Source organism: Biomphalaria glabrata, chromosome 3 (genome assembly GCF_947242115.1).
Source record: "Biomphalaria glabrata chromosome 3, xgBioGlab47.1, whole genome shotgun sequence".
Taxonomy (NCBI): domain Eukaryota; kingdom Metazoa; phylum Mollusca; class Gastropoda; family Planorbidae; genus Biomphalaria; species Biomphalaria glabrata.
This window is the reverse complement of record NC_074713.1, coordinates 36,120,966-36,141,089: the sequence shown is the minus strand read 5'-3', so window position 1 is coordinate 36,141,089 and position 20,124 is coordinate 36,120,966. Positions and strand designations below refer to the sequence as shown.

The 20,124-nt window shown below is 36.3% G+C and overlaps 1 protein-coding gene across 1 annotated transcript in view; it reads left to right on the top strand.

Annotated features, from left to right (window-relative positions):
- LOC129925296 (calpain-B-like) overlaps window positions 1–20,124 on the top strand; it is a 90,565-nt gene that overhangs the window by 21,344 nt on the left and 49,097 nt on the right. The window contains exons 4-8 of the mRNA XM_056024823.1: window positions 9,356–9,496; window positions 11,851–12,019; window positions 12,444–12,524; window positions 14,697–14,797; window positions 15,004–15,081. Of these exons, the coding sequence (XP_055880798.1) occupies window positions 9,356–9,496; window positions 11,851–12,019; window positions 12,444–12,524; window positions 14,697–14,797; window positions 15,004–15,081 (570 nt within the window). The remainder of the gene's footprint in view (window positions 1–9,355; window positions 9,497–11,850; window positions 12,020–12,443; window positions 12,525–14,696; window positions 14,798–15,003; window positions 15,082–20,124) is intronic.

The window sequence follows — 20,124 nt, the reverse complement described above, 5'->3', positions numbered from 1 at the left end:
AGATTATGCAGGCTTTTTTTTTTACATAAATCTTATCTTAATTACATCTACATTATTCCAAATTTATATATTAGATCTAGATCTAGTAGATATAGATCTTAAGAGTGCTAAATCAGAACTTTAAATTATGTAAATCTACATCCTCATTCTAGTTCCATTTAAATGAAAATGCCAATAGCTCTGTTGGTAACTGTGCTGGGACATCGAGCAGACGTTGCCGAAGTACAAGCTCGATGCCTTGTTCTTTTCTTTTTTTTTTTTTCAAGTACAAATCAATACCAAAAGATTTTCTAAAATCGCTAGTCTGACATATTGTACATGTCACAGCTTTTCTATTGTATTTTATAATTATATAGAATCTACCTTAGGGCTCGATACGTCTAGGTGTCCCTGGTTCAGTTCTAGTTAACGAAATAAAACAATTAAACCACTAGATCAAACACATACAACTTTAATCAGCTTTACTGCATATCACAAGTACAAATCAATACCAAAAGATTTTCTAAAATCGCTCGTCTGACATATTGTACATGTCACAGCTTTTCTATTGTATTTTATAATTATATAGAATCTACCTTAGGGCTCGATACGTCTAGGTGTCCCTGGTTCAGTTCTAGTTAACGAAATAAAACAATTAAACCACTAGATCAAACACATACAACTTTAATCAGCTTTACTGCATATCACACACGCTGGTCTCTATCTAACAAACAACACACTTCCGGCCATTCGCGCAGATTGTAAAATAGATTACATATACATACACACATTCATCCGTGACATCTCGCCCCTCCTAAAATTATAATCAATTTTTACAAAGATACATAAAAAAACACGATTATAAAACAAGTATCAAACATTACACCATAATACAACAAAAATGTTCGTTCGATAGGCCACAAAGGCTCTGGGTATGCCACACAGGCGTTTATGTATCCAAACAACTTGAATATAGTCACACAGACTTTAATGTAGTCACTTGACTTTAATGTAGTCACACAGACTGCAATGTAATAGGCACACAGTCTATAATTAAGACACACAGTCTTAAAAGATGAAGACACACAGTCTTAAAAGATGAAGACACACAGTCTTAAAAGATGAAGACACAAAGTCCTAGTTGTAGACAGATAGTCTACCATCAAGCAACAAAGTCTAAACGTCTAAACTGTTGAAGACACAAAGTCTTTGACCAAGCAACACATGCTTTTAAGAAGCCAAGAAGGCTTATCTCTATGATAAGCGTGACAGAATGTCCGTTACGACGTTTCCTTTGCCTGGAATATGCTGCACTTCGAACTAAAAGTCCTGAAGAATCAGGGCCCAGGGAGTTACCCTGGAATTCACCGACTTACGTGTGTTTAAACAGCGTAAGGGTGCGTGATCTGTGCGGAGTACGAATGTTCTGCCTAACAGGTATCTGGCCAACTTGGTTACCGCCCAAACAACTGCCAAGCACTCTCTTTCTACGGTGCTGTATCGTTGTTCTGCTGAAGACAACTTTCTACTGACGTACATAACGGGATGTAGAATGCCCAGTGATTCCTGTGCTAGGCATCCCCCGATAGCAACAGCAGATGCATCAGTAGCTAGTATGAATTCCTTCTGACAGTCAGGTAGACGCAGGATCGGCTCCTCTGCAAATGCCTTCTTTATCTTCTGCAGCGATACTTCACAGTCATGTGACCATCTGATCACGTTGGGTGCTCCCTTTCTGGTCAGGTTTGTGAGTGGCTCAGTCATCTCTGCAAAATCTGCTATAAATCTTCGATAGAAGTTGCAGAGTCCCAATAAACTACGGACCTGTCTCTTGGTTGTTGGCTGACGAAGATTCATAATCCGTTGTCGCAGTTCAGGTTGCGTTTCAGTGAGTGTCCTCCAATTACATATCCTAGAAAGGAAATGTTCTTGCAACCAATCTCCACTTTAGATGGTCTCACGGTTAAACCATTTCTCCTCAATGTATCTAGGACCATTTCTAGATGCTGTAGGTGATCTGACCAAGTAATGTCATGAATGCAGATGTCGTCTAGGTAGCACAGTACATGGGGTAGATTAGACAACACCTTTCTCATCATTCTGCTGAACGTTGCTGGTGCGTTGACAAGCCCGAAACTCATGACATTAAATTGAAATAAACCAAAAGGACTACTAAACGCTGTAAGTGATTTAGCTTTATCTACCAAATGTATCTGCCAATACCCACGGGTAAGGTCTAGCTTTGTAAAAAATGTTGCGTCTGTCATTTGAGGTAACAAGTCTTCAGGATTGGGAAATGGTTCCGAATCAAGCACAGTAACTTTGTTAAGCTTTCTGTAGTCAACACATACTCTTACTGCGCCTGACTTTTTTCTAACCACCACCATAGGTGCCGTGTATGGTGACTCTGTTGGTGATATAATATCTAACTTCAGCATCAATTGAATCTCTTCTTCCACTTCCTTCATATACCCTAAAGGTACTGGATACAGTTTCTGTTTCACCGGTTCAGAGTATTTGAGAATGATGTCGTGTTTAATTGCTGCAGTTCTCCCTGGTACATCCGTCAAGATATCCTCATATCTAGCCAGTACTTCTTTCACTTGCTTCGTTTGCTCTACTGATAGTGACTCTTCAATTTTGCAATCTGTCCAAGTTTCTGATTGCTTTAAAGTTAATACAGATAGTAATGATCCAGTCGATTCATTTTCGTCTTTCTCTGGTTCATTAACTATCGCACAACTGGAACGAACTACTTCATCAGTGTTAGTATTACTTTCCTGTGACTTTCCACTAAATTCTCTTAACATGTTGATGTGAAATGTTTTCAGTTTTCCTCTCATATTGATTTGGTAATCTACTGCAGTTATTTTCTTGACTACTTGAAATGGTCCTTGCCACTGAACAATCAGTTTACTGTCTTTCCTTGGAAGTAGTACATACACAAGGCTTCCTCCTTGAAGTTTTCTTAGAGTTTTATTTCTGTTAACAATGGTTCTGTGTCGTGCTGTGACTCTAATGCTTGCTTTGCCAGTTGACATGTTGTTACCACTTTCTCTAATGCTTGCTTTGCCAGTGGACATGTTGTTACCACTTTCTCTAATGCTTGCTTTGCCAGTTGACATGTTGTTACCACTTTCTCTCTGAGCTCGACGACATGTTGATAGCTTGTTCTAGATTCATTATCAAGATTTTCTTGTGTCAACAAATCTTTCAGCAAACTAAGTGGACCTTTCGGGTTTGCTCCATACAATAATTGGAAAGGTGAAAATCCTGTACTTTCTTGTGGAACTTCTCGGTAAGCAAAGAGAACTGCTGGTCTCACTTTTGCTACTTTGACTAATAATCGTTTCAAAGTCCCGTTCCACCTCTCGCAAACTGCATTGCTTTGGGGACTGTAAGGCGTTGTGAAGGTTTGACGAATCCCTAACTGTTTCAGAAACTGATGTTAACTCGGAAGTCCCTTGGTCACTTAGAATTTCTTCAGGGAATCATAAGCGAGAGAAAATGTTGAACAATTCATGAGTTACATTTTCTGCAGTTATTGTCTTTAATGGCACGGCCTCTGGCCAACGGGTGCATAGGTCAACCATCGTAAGGATGTATCTGTATCCTCTTTTAGACATAGGTTTTATGGGACCCACAATGTCTACGGCCACTTTCTGAAATGGTCTATCTTACAGATCTGTGACATGTAATGAGGCTTTTGTATAACGATCTCTGGGCTTTGTACTGGCACAAGTGCTGCACTCTGAACAATATTTTTTCACATCTTTAAATATTCCTGGCCAGTAAAAGTTATTCAGAATTCTTTGTCTTGTTCGTGCTGTCCCCATATGACCCGCAAAAGGTGAGTCATGACCTAACTCCAAAATTCTTTTTCTTTCGGCGGCAGGAACGACTAGCTGTAGTTTCTCTTTGTTATCTTGTCTCATCAGAAGCCCATTTTTCACTTTAAATTTACTGCTAAGACGCTTCGCCAATTCAAAAAGTTTAACCAATGTTTGGTCGTCCTTTTGTTTCAATGCATAACTGGATGTTACATCTGATTCTGGCTGTTCAATCTGACTATGTAGTATCGGTTGTCCCATGTTTTCTATTACACCAGATTGAGATCTAGTTACCGCATTTGTAACTTCTGACATTGCTGACCTTTGCCACTTGTAGATATCTGTGATGGTAGGCTCAGTTATGCCAGTCACGTTTCCTAGAATCAAGTCAGCTGCAGGCCTCTCCAACACACATGCTTCAACTTTCCCAGATAAAAATGGCGTATCAATGTCAATGACATCTGTGGGATATTCTTCAATTGTTCCTCCAAATGTCATACATTGGACTTTCTTACCGCTCAAATGGTGAGGATGCACATGTAGTCTCTTCACTCCGATTGTGGTCGCTCCTGTGTCTCTCAAGACCCAAATAGATTTCTTCCCAACGAATCTAGGATACATTTTTAATTTCCCAGCGTCACAAGTTACAGCTCCAGCCATCTGGATCTGATCAGCTTCATGATGGAGTTGTTCAACTTGTTGATAGTCTATGCAAACTGACGCATTGTATGGATGTCCAGTCGGTCTTCCCCTGTTGCTTGTTTTAAACTCCTGACTTCTGCTTGAGCCCATAGTCATATCCCATTTCGTCTTAGAGGGCTTTTGTTTCTACATTGGGCTGCTAAATGTCCCGTTTTGAAACACTTAAAACATTTTCTTTTTTCACCCACACTTCTTTTCTGCAGACGGTCCTGTTTCCATTCTTGTTTAAAGCGACTCCTGTTATCATTAGTCTTTGCTGCAAAGGCAAACTTGCTAGTTATCAAGTCTTCCTCTCTCTGAATTGTCTGCTCTGGATGTGCAGTAATATATTGTTGACACAACTTGACTGCTGTTGGTACATCTTTAAGTTTCCTTTCATGTAGAAAAGCCACTAACTGAAGATTGCAAGATGTGAGGATCTTGTCTCTGATGAACAGATCAATGAGACCTTCGAATGTCTTTTCAGTATTAGACACTTCTACCCAACGCATTAAGTATCTTGTAATGTCCTCAACAAATTCATGGAATGTCTGGTTTCTCTCTGGTTTAGCTTTATTGAACTTCTCTCTATACCCATCATCTGTTAAGTTGTATCTTTTCATCAATACTTCTTTCACCTTGTCATATTCCTCTAAATCTTTCTTAGAAAAGTTGATACAAGCTTGCAGTGCCTTTCCCTGTAACAATGTATAAAGATGACTTCCCCACTGAGTTTTAGGTATTTCTGTAGCTTGAGCATGCACTTCAAATCTCGCCAAATATGCATCCATTTGATCCACGTTCTCATTGAAAGGTGGCAACTTTGGCTTTCATACAGGTTTTATATGCTCTTTGATTTCTCCTTTCGTCTTCCTAAGCTCCAATTCTCTGACTCTCAATTTGTGTATTTCTACATCAACTTCTTTCTCTTTAGCTCTTGCTTCTGCCTCTCTAGCTCTCTCCACCGCCTCTCTTTCTTTAGCTCTTGCTTCTGCCTCTTTTTCTTTAGCTCTTTCCACCGCCTCTCTTTCTTTAGCTCTTTCCCTCGCCTCTCTTTCTTTAGCTCTTTCCACAGCCTCTCTTTCTTTAGCTCTTTCTTCTCTCTCTTTAACACGTTCCTCACGCTCTCTGTCTTCTTTCTCTTTCTTTTCCAGTTTGACTTCTCTTTCTTTCACCCACTCCTGTAGAGCTGTCCCACACAATCCCATCTCTTTTCCAGCGGCTATTATCTGTGATAATTTGTCTGCCATCCTTGTTTATGCGTGTAGCATCAAATATAAACAACACAAATAGTTTTATCACTGTGTTTGACCTAGTTTCGTCTCTGCTGATTGACTTAGTTGTTTTTTTTCCGCCGTTGCACGTGAGCGCACACACTTCACGACTTCACGGCCTTCTTGGTCCTTGACCTTTTCACAATGGCGAACCGCAGTTCTGCCTAATGTCTTCCAAGACTAAGTCAAATAACTAGATAAACGAGCCCCCAAATATGTCACATCTTTTCTATTCTATTTATAATTATATAGAATCTACCTTAGGTCTCGATACGTCTCTAGGTGTCCCTGGTTCAGTTCTAGTTAACGAAATAAAACAATTCAACCACTAGATCAAACACATAAACTTTAATCAGCTTTACTGCATATCACACACAAGCTGGACTCTGTCTGACAACAAACACACTTCCGGTCATTCGCGCAGATTGTAAAAATAGATTATACATACATACACAGATTCATCCGTGACAGTACATATCCGGTAGTTGTCATGCCATAATGTGCAATATATCTGTTTATCAACCAGTTTGTCATTAGGTTAACAGCAATGCCTGGTCGTGTGGTTAGAGGGCAGGACTGATAATCTCGACGGTCCCGGTTTCGTACCCTGCTCGATGCCATCCCTCGTCGTTCAGCGGGAGATTAGGATAAACAAGTAAATTATCTTTACCTTTGAAGGAACATCCAAAACATGTCAAACATTTTATAGAAAAAAAAATGATTACAACGCCAAACTAATCTTTGAAACATTATTTTTTGACAATCAAAACAAAATCAGAATATTCCTTGCGAATATGCGGATCTGTATTCTTCACTGCAGAAAAGCATTCTCCTGACATCTACAGCTCATCGTTCTTCCTATTAAAAAAGGATCGTTTGAATAATATTTTACTTTAAAATTATTCTAATATGAATCTATAGGCCCTTACTACATTGCACAAAATAAACGGGTTGAAGATACCCCACATATTTAGATTAACGCTTTGAGGATCGCCGCCGAAAATAAATTATCCGAAAAATAGCTCAAAACAAAAAAACTCGGAAGTGGGAGGAGAAATTAAGTGGACCAATTAGATTGTTCTATACATTTTTTTTTTGCATAGTCCCAAATGTATTTAACTAGAAAAATATCAGATTGAGTAAAAGTTGGAAAAAGGCGACTAGCAAAAGAATATTTGGGTTCAGAACTCATCTTAATCGTTACTCTTATACTGAAAAATTTCGTATGAATTCTAAATTTTTCAAAGCAAAATCTTTCTTTAAAAAATTATGAGAAATTTATGTGAAATTACACAAACTTTGTCGCCATATTTAACTAGTCTGTTTTAAAACGTCATGTTTTCTTCTGAGAAGGGCTGGGGCGGTAGAGTGAAAACGATTAATCCTCGCTCCTTTTTATAATTTCTGCTAATGATTGCATTTGGCATTAAAGAATAGGTAGTGGGGCGACTCGATATAAGAATTTAATTTATAGCATATATAAATTATATTAGTGACAGATTTTTTTAAATTTTGTAATTTCTTAACTATAATACAAAAAGAAAAAAGTATTGGTTTGTCCGATTGGTGGAAGGCGATCGCATGTATCGCCCCTCCCACCTTAGGCCTACAACCCTTTTTCATTTTATATTTACTAATGATAAAATTTGATATTAGAGTGTGTGCGTCATAATATACAAATGGGTTCACATATCAATAGGTAGTTTATGTTATATAGATATTTACTTAATTTTGTTCACAAACTATGATTTCTCCACAAAATAGCACCACCCCCACTCAGAGGGCTAGAGTGGGCAGGATAGTAGATGAAATCCCCCGCCACCCTTACCCAACCGAATCGGCCAAGATACCAGAAGGGGAGCGACATAATATAAAAAATATATTTTTATTCAACTAATTTTATTCACAAACTATGATTTCTAATCTCACGACAATGAATATGAAAAATATATTTCAAGAATAGATAGTAAAATGTTCTATACCTGAAAGCTGGGTAAATGGGAGAAGGATGCATTTGAAAATGTTTACAAATGTCCCAAATGGTTCAGATGGGTAAAAAAGTCATATTTTTATGTAATCAGATCATTTTTTGAACATGAGGATTATCTTATAAAATTCATTATCATTCTTTCAGTGCTCACTTCAAACTTTATGCTTGTTTTTTTTTTTTAAATACTTTTTATATAAAAATACATTTCTTCTTAACGGTTCCACGACAATTTGTTCACTGACATTTCGTTCACCCGACATTTCGTTTACACGACTATTCGTTCGCCCGACATATCGCTCACAGACAACTTGTTCATGAACAACTTGTTCACCGACAGTTGGTTGATGACAAATCGTCCACACGACAAATCGTTCACTGACAATTCGTTCACTGGATAGTAACATATTGTTAATATTATATATTCTCGTCGCGTGTTTAATTTGTTTACATTAAGCTATCACATTATATTACATTACATTTAAGCTATTATTGCCAAACAAATGATTTCTGGAGATCGGGCCTTATCTGAGTTTCTTTGCTAATGTTTTAAAATTCTTTGTTCATTGTTTACTTTATAGTGAAAGTATCTAATAGTCATGTTAAGTAAGGTGGAAAAAAAAATAAAATTAAAATAAATAAATAAATAAAATATTTAAAAAATACTAACAATATAACAAAACTTTCACCAGTGTTTTGCAAACGTGTAGATGAATGTATAAAACAATGACTGGTCAATGAACTTTTGCTCCTTTTATAAGTAATGATATCGTGTCCGATAAAGTTTTATTACTTCTAGAGCCGTTATTCTGTCTAGCACTCAACTAGGTTTTAACTAGAGTATCCAGCTGAATGGGTAGATAAAAAAAAGGAGAGGGGAGGTATAGATAGAGAAAGGCCCTATATATAATGAGTGTTGACCACAACGGCATGATGGAACAGGTATGTCAATTAAACATCTGGACTTCTATTTAGAAGTTAAGCAAATGTGGGCGGGGTGAACAAGATTACATGATGGACATGAGTGTAAAAGAAGGCCTACATGATGAAAATAAAAATGTTGCCTATAGTTAAGTGAGGGCCCATTTGAATTGTTCAGCTAGCTTGTTGTAAGATCGCTTTTTTTTTAAAGTATAATTTTTTATCACATACTGTCCTCATTAACAAAGAATTTTAAAAAATAAAGAAACTCAGATTAGGTCCGATCTCTAGCAATAAATTTTTTTGGGGGGGGAAATAATATTCACAAAATTTTTAATGTAAACAAATTTAACACACAACGAGAATATATAATATTAACGATATGTTACTATCCAGTGAAATATTTGTCTGTGAACGATTTGTCGTGAACCAACTGTCGGTGAAAAAGTTGTCGGTGAGCGATATGTCGTGTGAACAAAATGTCAGCGAAAAATTTTCGTGTCCCCTTGCTTATGGAACATGCCACTGTTAAGCAGGGGGACACGACAATTCGTTCCCTGCTTCACAATGGCATGTCCCATAAGCAAAAAAAGACTATTGACAATTCAACCCATTAAACTATTAAAAGCTTTAGAGCAAACAGTGCAATGTAAATCTATTTTCATCACTTCAACCATCTCCAGGTTTAAATTTTGGCATCAAGGTGAATGGCAGGAAGTGGTTGTGGATGACAGGTTGCCAACTTTCAGAAACCAATTGGTATTCATGCACTCTAAAGATACAAATGAATTCTGGAGTGCTCTTTTGGAGAAAGCCTATGCCAAGTAAGCACCACATTTCTACATAATCTATCTATCTATCTATCTATCTATCTATCTATCTATCTATCTATCTATCTATCTATCTATCTATCTATCTATATATATATATATATATATATATATATATACTAGCCTGACATTACCCGCTGCCTGCGGGTCTAAGTTTGTGTTTACTAATCTAGTAGATTGGATTTAAATAGATGTATGAGTATGTTAAACTTAGCTAATGATCCTTTCAAGTTTTTTCTCTTTCGCTACGAAAATAAAATTAGGTTTGCGAAAATGGGTTTATCCGAAGCCGATACATTCATATCTATTAAAAACGAAAAGAGCGATAGCTTTGTTAAATGAATGGGATTATAAAGTGAACAATTAAACGAAATAATTTTTAGTATGCGATTCATGAATGAATATAGATCTAGGCCTATCTCAACTCGGCTTCGCAGCTTTCGTAAACGAATGTAGTCTCTTAAAAATGCTTTAGAAAACCTAATTTGAATGTTTATTTGATCAAAATATGAAATGAATGGACTATAATCAGTATGTTCATGTGTTAAAGTATAAATTTATCTGTGCGAAGAGAAGTTTTATCATCTTAGAGTTGAATTAGAGTGTTAGATCTAGGGATGGGATTATAAAGTAAACAATTAAACGAATTAATTTTTAGTACGCGACTCATTACGGTATTGTCTAATGAAAGAATGTTCGTCAGGAAATCTGTAGTCACAGATATAAGGTAACTAATTTATGTAAAAAATTGTTTTGAAACACAAATTTGAAGGTTAATTTTATTTTACAATGAAATCAATGGACCTTCTTTTGTATTTTCATGTGTGAAAGTAAAAAACTATCTGCGCAAAGCGTATTTCTTAAAATTAGTTCTAGGTCTAAATCCTTTCGATCTTTTCTCATGTCAACATTGTAGACATGGCCTAGATCCATAAAATACTATAGCTGTAATAGAGTCGGACAACATTATTTTTTTTTAGGGTCTTACGTTTTTTTTAGGGCTACAATACATACACTACGGTCTAAGTTGGTACCCAAGAAACATTCCTGCCAAGTTTTATCAAGATTGGTCAAGCGGTTTTGATGTCTATAAGTAACATACATACATACCCCTCACATTCTACTTTATAATATAGATATAATTCTCTTTATGGCTCAACAGTTTAGACACCAAGACTTAAAAAAAAAGATCACTTTTTTATTTCTGCAAGGCGGATTAGAGTTACCCCACGTTAAAAAAGAGGGGAAGGGAAGGAACAAGTAGTATTCACCCGTCTATAAATAGTTGGGCCGGACTTAACTCTTTTTCTCCTAATTAACGATATCATCGTCGATTTGACCTCATAAAATTAAATTAATTTTTGGTTTTATAAACTTGTATTTGTGTTATATAAAAAGAGCATACATTTTCCTATAATTATATACCAAAAATAAAGTTTTCTGAGCACAAACAAAAATGTTATTAAAGTTTAATCATAACAGGGTAGTATGTCCAAATGTGAAAGATGAAAAATTCAGTCAGAATGTGGAAAAATAATTACGGAGATAAAGAGTTAACCATTGTGACCAAGAAGTCATGGAAAGATCACTCTTAAAGTTACCCCACGTATTTTTAGCGGCGAAAAAAAAGAGTGGGGAGGGGGGAACAAGTAATCTACACCCGTCAGTAAATAGCCATTGTGGGGCCTTATGTAAAACGGATGTGGCGGGGCCACGTTTGGGTAGGGATACGGATAATAAGTAAAAATTAAGAGTTTGTATTAGAAAATAAATTCGTCTTTACATTTTATTCATTCTTTACTATGTACAAAATTACTTTACGAGCCTTGTGTGTTGCGAAGTCATACAGTACTACATTAAAATTATGTTTCCTACCTAGATCACGGTCAATAGAAAGAATTACCAAAGGCGTTTTCCATATTGAATATATATATATATTTCAGGAGATTTGTATGATTTTTTCAAAAGATTTTAATAGTTTCCGGAGATTTCTTGGACTTTTTCGTATATTTTGCTATTTCAGGAGATTTCCAGGAGCTCCTTGTAAATCAGGAGGCCGCGGGAAATCTGTTATAAGCTTTGAATTGGTTTAATTTAATAATTTACATTTAGAATTAGCGCGGGTCCTATGCCTAAGGCCGGCCCTGCAAAATAGCGGCGTATGCTACCCCGTGGGTCGGCTAGTAAATATATAATTTATAAAAATTACACTATTTTATTTTTAAATTTCATCAATTCAAATTATATTCTTTTTTTTTTTTGTTCTATTTTATTTGTAATCAAAGTATGTGCTTTTACACAACTCCAAATGGTTTGATCTTGGAAAAATTGGAATTTTAATACTACAGGTTGATGGGCTCCTATGAATCTCTGAAAGGTGGACTTGCTATTGAGGCTATGGAAGACTTCACTGGTGGTGTGACTGAAATGTTTGAAATACAGAAGGCCCCACCTAACCTTCTCAACATCATGTTGAAAGCTTATGAGCGCAACTCCCTCATGGGCTGCTCTATAGATGTGAGTTTTGTCAAGGCCTGCATTCAGTGTCTTGTTTCAATGAGCTGTGTCTGTATGTGTGTTGTATTGTTGTATTATATCATTTTGTGAAGGTATGTTGTATTAAACTAAAGTGTAAACATGTATCATTTAGTTGTCAACATGTATCATGTCATTGTTTAGTTAGATATGGTAAAGAGTTTATATTCTAGTCATTATGCTATGTATGTGTGATATGACCTTTTATTTGTAAATATGTAGAGCAATAATTAACTTTTTAAACAAGAATTATATTATTAAAGCAATAGATAGATTTTGAAAAACGTAAATAATTTATGTATGCAATAATGTAACTGCATTCATTGACATAATAATTAATAAATTGATACATATATGAACTTAAAAATAACTTACATAAAATATAGTAGAACACATTTCTTTTCAGGCTGATCCAGGGAGAGTTGAAGCTGAACTAGCGAATGGTCTGATCATGGGGCATGCTTACAGTGTTACTAGTGTTGTACTGGTGAGTAGTGCACACTTAAGATTTTTTATTAGTTGAGAATTTGAAAAAAAATAAATTTTTTATAATAAATGTAAAAAAAAAAAAATAAGGTTACAAAGACAGTTTGTGTGGAAACACAAACTCAAAATCGGCCCCCAAAGTGGTCCATCCAGGCAGGCTTCAATATTTTCAGAAAGAACATCCGAATGAAATTATATCAAAGACAAATGACAGATAAGAATGGAGAAAGAAGGTTGACAGATCTTGTGTAGTGCCCCAGTGGTCAGCAGATCAAATGATAGGTGAAAGTGAATGTAAAGTTAGATGTGAACCTGGCCTAACTGATGTCTTATAATTGATCTAATTGTTTTGTAAAGGCTCAATCTCTTCTTCTTTTTTTTGTCAAGAAATTACAGTTCATTTAATATCTACTAATTTTTAGACATTTTCAAAAAGATAAAACATGAGTGGTCAAGAAATTACAATTCATTTAGTATCTACTAATTTTTAGACATTTTCAAAAAGATAAAACATGAGTGGTCAAGAAATTACAATTCATTTAATATCTACTAATTTTTAGACATTTTCAAAAAGATAAAACATGAGTGGTCAAAAAATTATAATTCATTTAGTATCTACTAATTTTTAGACAAGAAATTACAATTCCTTAAATATCTACTAAATGTAGGCATTTAAAAAACTAAACAAAACATGAGTGGTCAAGAAATTACAATTCATTTAATATCTACTAATTTGTAGACATTTTCAAAAAGATAAAACATGAGTGGTCAAGAAATTACAATTCTTTAATGTTGTCATCCCAATTCTATTTCTGTCTGCCTCTTTTTTTTCTGGCACTGTTCCCTGAAGATAGGTCTTTGCGAGCCCCGTAGATCTTGTAATGTGGCCATAGGTTTTAAGCTTTCGTCCTTTTAAAATAGTTAGCAGGTCATCATGGGCCCCGATCGCTGCAGTAACCCTGTCTCTGATTTCTTGGTTTGTGATGCGGTCTTTGAATGTGATGCCTAGGATCCTTCTGTAGCATCTCAATTCCAATGCTAGGATCCTCCTATCTAGCTCTGCATTCAACGTCCACGACTCGCAAGCATGTAAAAATGTGGCCATGACCAGGGAGTGCATCAGTCTGATTTTGGTTCCGATTGCTAAGCCCTTTGTTTTTCCATATTATTTCAAGTCTTGAAAGGGCTGCTGTGGACTGTGCTATTCGGGCCAATAGTTCGGGTTTTGTTTCCTCATCTGAGACAATAGTTCCGAGGTATTTGAAGCTGTTAACACTAGTTAACTTTTCACCTCCAATACTGATGTCTCTTTTAAAGCCCTTGTGGCTATTGGTCATAATTTGTGTTTTTTTCGGCATTTATTTGCATGCCATATGCTGCGGAAGTCTTGTCAATGCGCATCACCAGGTCAGCTAGTTCTTCTTCTGTCCCTGCTAGGCCGTCAATGTCATCTGCGAAGCGCAAGTTAGTAATTCTTCTTCCTCCAATGCTTACAGTACCTTCATAGCCCTCGAGGGCATCTTCCATTAACTTTTCAAGGAAGATATTGAAGAGTGTTGGTGAAAGTAGGCAGCCTTGTCTTACTCCAACTGTGGTTTTGAACCAGTCCCCAATATTATTGTCGAAGTACACCGCACTGGTGGCATCCTTGTAGAGGTTCTGGATAACTTTGATTATGTTTTTATAAATGTTGTACTTTTCCATTGTCGCCTAGAGTGCCCCGTGCCATACTCGATCGAAAGCTTTCTTAAAATCAATAAAGACACGGAAAAGATTCTCTTGGTGTTGGAGATATTTTTTACAGAGTATTCTGAGGTTTAGGATTTGTTCTGTTGTGCACAACAGAAATAAACTACAGTAAATCATAAATGCTGCTGGTAAAGTCATTGGAAGCAACAAACTCCTATCGGAGAACTGTTCAAGTGAAAATGAGAGTCAAGTTAGAATACTCACTTTCTTTTTTAATAAGCTTAGATTGACTAAGCAGTAATGCTGGCTAGGCTATTGATCCTATACTTTTGAAAAGTGGATGTTTTCTTGCTTAAACGTTTGTGAACGTCTCTGAATTAATTATGATACCTGAACCCGTTTAAAACCTGTGCTTCTCAATATTTTTGTCATGGAAAACAAAAAAATAATCAGAGTAAATGCTTGTTCTTTTCCATTGCAATAGGTTGACATCCAGACTGCCAGTGGGAAATATAAAATACCTCTGGTGAGAGTTCGCAACCCTTGGGGCAATGGCAAAGAATGGAAAGGTGCTTGGTCTGATGGGTAGGTCATATTGTAACAAACATTTTTTTAATCATAAAAGTGTAACTTTCGTTGTTAAACTATTAGATATATATTATTGAAAAATTTAGAAATGTATTGAACAATTTTGCATGTTCAGCCCCCCCCTCCCTGTCCTAACTGTTAACAAGAAGTAGAGAGAAGGAAATTATTAACTGTGGAAAAAAAACACTATTTTTTACAATCAGGTCAAGAGAGTGGTCATTGCTAACAGAAGATGAAAAAAGGAAGCATGGAATTACATTTTCAGATGATGGAGAATTTTGGTGAGTTGTGCATACGGATACAATTATTTCTAAATTTGACAATTTAGCTTTAACATATAGGTCATGGCCTTTAAGACATTAATAGGCTGGACACATCTCATTAGAAATTTTCTTTGAGCATTGTAGAAACTAAATTCTTGTTATAAACTAATCCACCTTCTACAAATGATTTAAAATAATTGCACAAAATTAATATGTAGCATATCATTAGCTATGTGTGACAAAAAAATAAGTCACATTTTTAAAGTAGAAAATATAGATGTACAGTTTACATAACTCAACCTGAAACAATTGTGCTAATTGGCATAGCGAACAAATAAAGTATGCAATAGTCAAAGTGATAGTAGATATTTTTCAAATCTCATATCCAATTTTGGTGAGCTGAATTGTGGTCGACGTAACAGAGGTGCCTCGCGGAAACGCTTTAAAGACCAGGTTAGGCACCAACGTCTTTAACTGACATAGAAGAGAGCACCTGATTACAGGTGGCTTCAGAACAACACATTTTAATTCAAAAGAAAATCCACTGCCCAGGACAGATGTAAACGGTGGGACGCTTTACAAAAGTTGTGGGATACACATTTTAAACCAAAAGAAAATCCACTGCCCAGGACAGATGTAAACGGTGGGCCACTTACAAAAGTTGTGGGATACACATTTTAATTCAAAAGAAAATCCACTGCCCAGGACAGATGTAAACGGTGGGCCACTTTAAAAAAGTTGTGGGATACACATTTTAAACCAAAAGAAAATCCACTGCCCAGGACAGATGTAAACGGTGGGCCACTTACAAAAGTTGTGGGATACACATTTTAATTCAAAAGAAAATCCACTGCCCAGGACAGATGTAAACGGTGGGCCACTTTACAAAAGTTGTGGGATACACATTTTAAACCAAAAGAAAATCCACTGCCCAGGACAGATGTAAACGGTGGGCCACTTTACAAAAGTTGTGGGATACACATTTTAAACCAAAAGAAAATCCACTGCCCAGGACAGATGTAAACGGTGGGCCACTTACAAAAGATCTGGGATACACATTTTAAACCAAAAGAAAATCCACTGCCCAGGACAGATGTAGACGTGAAAAAAAATCTAAGTCAACCTCAAGCAGATAATGGTTATGCCGACGCTGGATTTGGCAAAATTTGTAGGTCGCAGCTGTAGCTGCTTATCCATGGGAAATACTGCATTCCTCATTAATCTTAGGACTTGAAGACAAGTCTTCTTCTTATTATAATTATTATAATTATAATGAACTCACTTTGTCTGGTAAAAAGTTTGTACACGTTATTTCTCCCACTCCAAATCTCGGAACAAGCTGAAATTTTGAACAATTAATTCTTTTACCTGACAACACAAGAATCAATTTTTAAAAATTAACTAATTAGTAAATTAACTATCTGTAATTTTGTTTGGTATCTTGAACAAGGGAAAGAAATAGTACTTCACCGAAGTGGTGGTATTAGTTGAATTAGTCCCCTCTAAATCGTATTAAATATTATACAATAATGTCTGTAGTCATAACTTTCAGCAGAATGGTAAGCTAGTCGGCCTGATAATAATAATAATTTTATTTATAAAACGCTGTTAACAAACAAAATGTAGGCTCAATGCGCTGTAATAACATTACAAACATAAACACGACAGCTAAATGACAAACTAATCTAAAAAGTTTTAATCAGATAGGTCTTAATGTTCTTCTTAAAAGTGGTGTAGCATGTTGTCTGTCTGAGATCAATGGGGAGTGAGTTCCAAACCTTTGATCCGTGCACTGAAAAAGCCCGCTGATCGTAGCTTTTGAGGGAGAAACGTGGCACCACTAAAAACGTTGAGCCCTTGAGTGCAGGGCTCTCTGTGGGACATTTGGAGTAATCAGTTCGCATCTCATTATTATATATACACTGATGACAAAGTGTGGCGACCTTGTAATCGATTCTCGCTTTCACGGGAAGCCAATGGAGCATGCGCAAGAGCGTAGTTGCAGAATCTCGTCTTGTTTTTCTAAGGACTATTCGAGCGGCGTTGCTCTGAATTCGTTGCAGCTTGGCTATTTTGACATCAGGTATACCTGCTAGCACGGCGTTACAGTAGTCAAGTCGAGAGAGTATGTATTCCACAGCTAGCGTTTTTGTTAACTTCGTTGTTAAATATGGTCGGATCTGGCCTAATCTCCGCAGCTGCAGATAAAGACCCTTGCAGAGCTGACTTATGTGTGGGTCAAAAGATAGTGTTGAGTCGAAGAAAACTCCAAGATTCCGCAGTACATGGACATAAGGAACCTGGCAGTTCGTGATAAAAAGAGAATCTGTACTTTCAACTTTTGAGACGTTGTTCCGAGTGCCAATTTTAATTATTTCTGTCTTGTTTTCGTTCATCTTGAGTTTATTTTCAACCATCCAATCGCTCACCCTTGCAACGGTACCACTGATTTTCTCTGCCAGATGCTACACCTCTGATGGTACTAAGGAATCGTACAACTGTGAGTCATCGGCAAAGAAATGGTATAAGATGCCGGTTGGCCGTATGCCACCGCTGAGTGAATATATGTATACATAGTTAACAGTACTGGGCCTAGAACTGATCCTTGGGGTACTCCGTACTTCAAAAGTAATCTTGATGATTCTGTCCCGTTAACAACAACACTTTGGGTGCGTTCAGTCAAGTAGAATTCAAGCCACTTTAGGACGATTCCCGCTAAACCAAAAGTGGCAGAGAATCTGGCCATCATAATTTCATGGTCTAGCGAATCAAAGGCTGCGGACAAGCCCAGCATGTAAAGAATTGATATGTAGCCTGCCTATGTCGGAATTGTGAAGTAAGTCGTTTAGTACCCTGACTACTGCTGTCTCTGTGCTTTCCTATATGCAGATTGAAATTCTTCCAAGAGACAGTACTGTTCAAAATGAGAAAGAATTTGCGCTAACACGATTCGCTCCAGAAGCTTTGACAGGAAGGAAAGATTTGATACCGGGCGATAGTTTTTTAGACATTCCGGGTCAAGACTGGATTTCTTTAATAAGGGCCTGACAAGTGTATGCTTAAATTGCTGTGGTACAATGCCTGAAGTCAGTGAAGAGTTCACAATGTTAGTAATTGTGGGTACAAGCTCATCTAAACAGTCAGGGAGCAAGGAAGTTGGAATGGGATCAAGGTCACATGACTTATTTGGCATCTTTAAAATAGTACTTTTGACATAATCTTCAGATACACGCTGAAACTCGCAAAAAGAATTTTGAAAGATTGGAGAGCGGTCAAGCTGTGATGAGAGGGATGGCATGTCATTTCTAATCTGCTCAATCTTGCCAATGAAGAATTTATTGAAGGAATCAGAGTTCAGATACTGGGATAGATGATGGCAAACGTTCGTTATTAGCTCCCCCTAACATTTCAGCGGTGATCCTAAATAGCTCCTTTGATGAGTCAGAAGTTTTAATTTTTTTTTGACGAATATGACTAGCTTTTGCGTCTCTAATCATACGGTTAACCTTGTTTTTTTCTAGGGTATATTTGTCGATTTATCGTCAGACCTGTCTTTTGAAATGTACGTTCGGCACGTCGGCGAATAAGTTTGGCCGTCTTTATGTCTTCCATCATCCAGGGTGCAGATGGCCTAACTGAGACTGTATGAGTGACAAGAGGTGCATGGCTGTCCAGCAACTTTTTAAAGCAAGATGAGGATAGAACCACGAGTAGAAATTCAGGCCGCCCCCCTTCCCCACTTTTTAAAAAATTCTTTTAAAAACCAATTACGATAAAATCCACCCACATATCCCGTTCTTTCTCCCCTCCCCCTCATTTTCCCAACTGGTCCAGATAAGTGATAGGATCATACTGTATTGAAACAGCTAAAAAGACGAAATAGCGCTGATTAAAAACAATTGTTAAAAATATTATTAATCTCACAGATTCATTGTTGTAGGTTCAAAATTTAATTACATGACTGATCCAAACTAATGGGCTATTCTGCGCGGATGCATTTCGTTTCTTTGGTTTAAAACTAGAATTAGTAAATTGAACCAAATGTACCTTATTCCTTATATATTTTTTGAATTTTTCAGTTCTCATTTTTAATTAAACTTACATTATTAGGCAGTGAATTTAAGTGTACTTCATAGAAAAAAAATTCTTCACAAAAATACGGGGAGTCGGGATCAAACCCAATAGAGGTTATAGAAAGAAAAGACCTGAAACAAGCATCTGAGACTACATATTTATAGTACTTTATTTGACGAGTCTTTTACCCAAGATCTGTGCATTTTTTTTAGGACTAGCTTATTCCAAGTACCCGGAATTTTTTGATACACAATTTCATACACAAATTAATTATAGAAAAAAAAATTGTAGTGATTTTAAAACTTTAAATGATTTTTTAAAGGTGTTTCTCAATTTTGATCAAGTTTAATCAATTTTGAATATTCGTTTATTATGAGTTTGGGTTTTTTTGCAAGTTTACACAAGGCACACTGTGCATCAGTCCACCTCTTTTCATGGTTTAGAAATGAGAGTAAAAAGATAGGCTTCAATATTATAGCCTGAATTTAAGAAGATGCAGACTTTAAATATATAATATATATTGCATCTTCCATAAAACTTTGTTTTTAAAAAATAAATTTAAACAATTTTCGAGATCCTGTTTGTAGGCGTATACTTAGGCACTATAAATAGATCCCGCATCAATGTAGGCCTATTAAGTAGGAATAACCCAGAAAAAAAAAAAGAAGATTTTATAAACCCTTACAGTGCTGAGATGTTTAGTGATGAGTGCATACAAAATGGGATTACAATTCTGATGCTTAGAGGCTAAACTACCACACGCGTTTTAAGGGTTCGACCTAAATGATAGATTATTCAGACTTTCACATATAGGTGTTGTTAAAAATACGCCGGTATTACTTTTAGTTCTAGATCTAATAATTAATAAACTTTAGTCAGATCTAGACTCTAGTCTACGCTACTGACTCTAGTCTCTAGGCTAGTGATAATCTAGTCGCAAGATAGAATCTAGATTTCTAATAGGCTATAGATTTAGATAAGGAATGA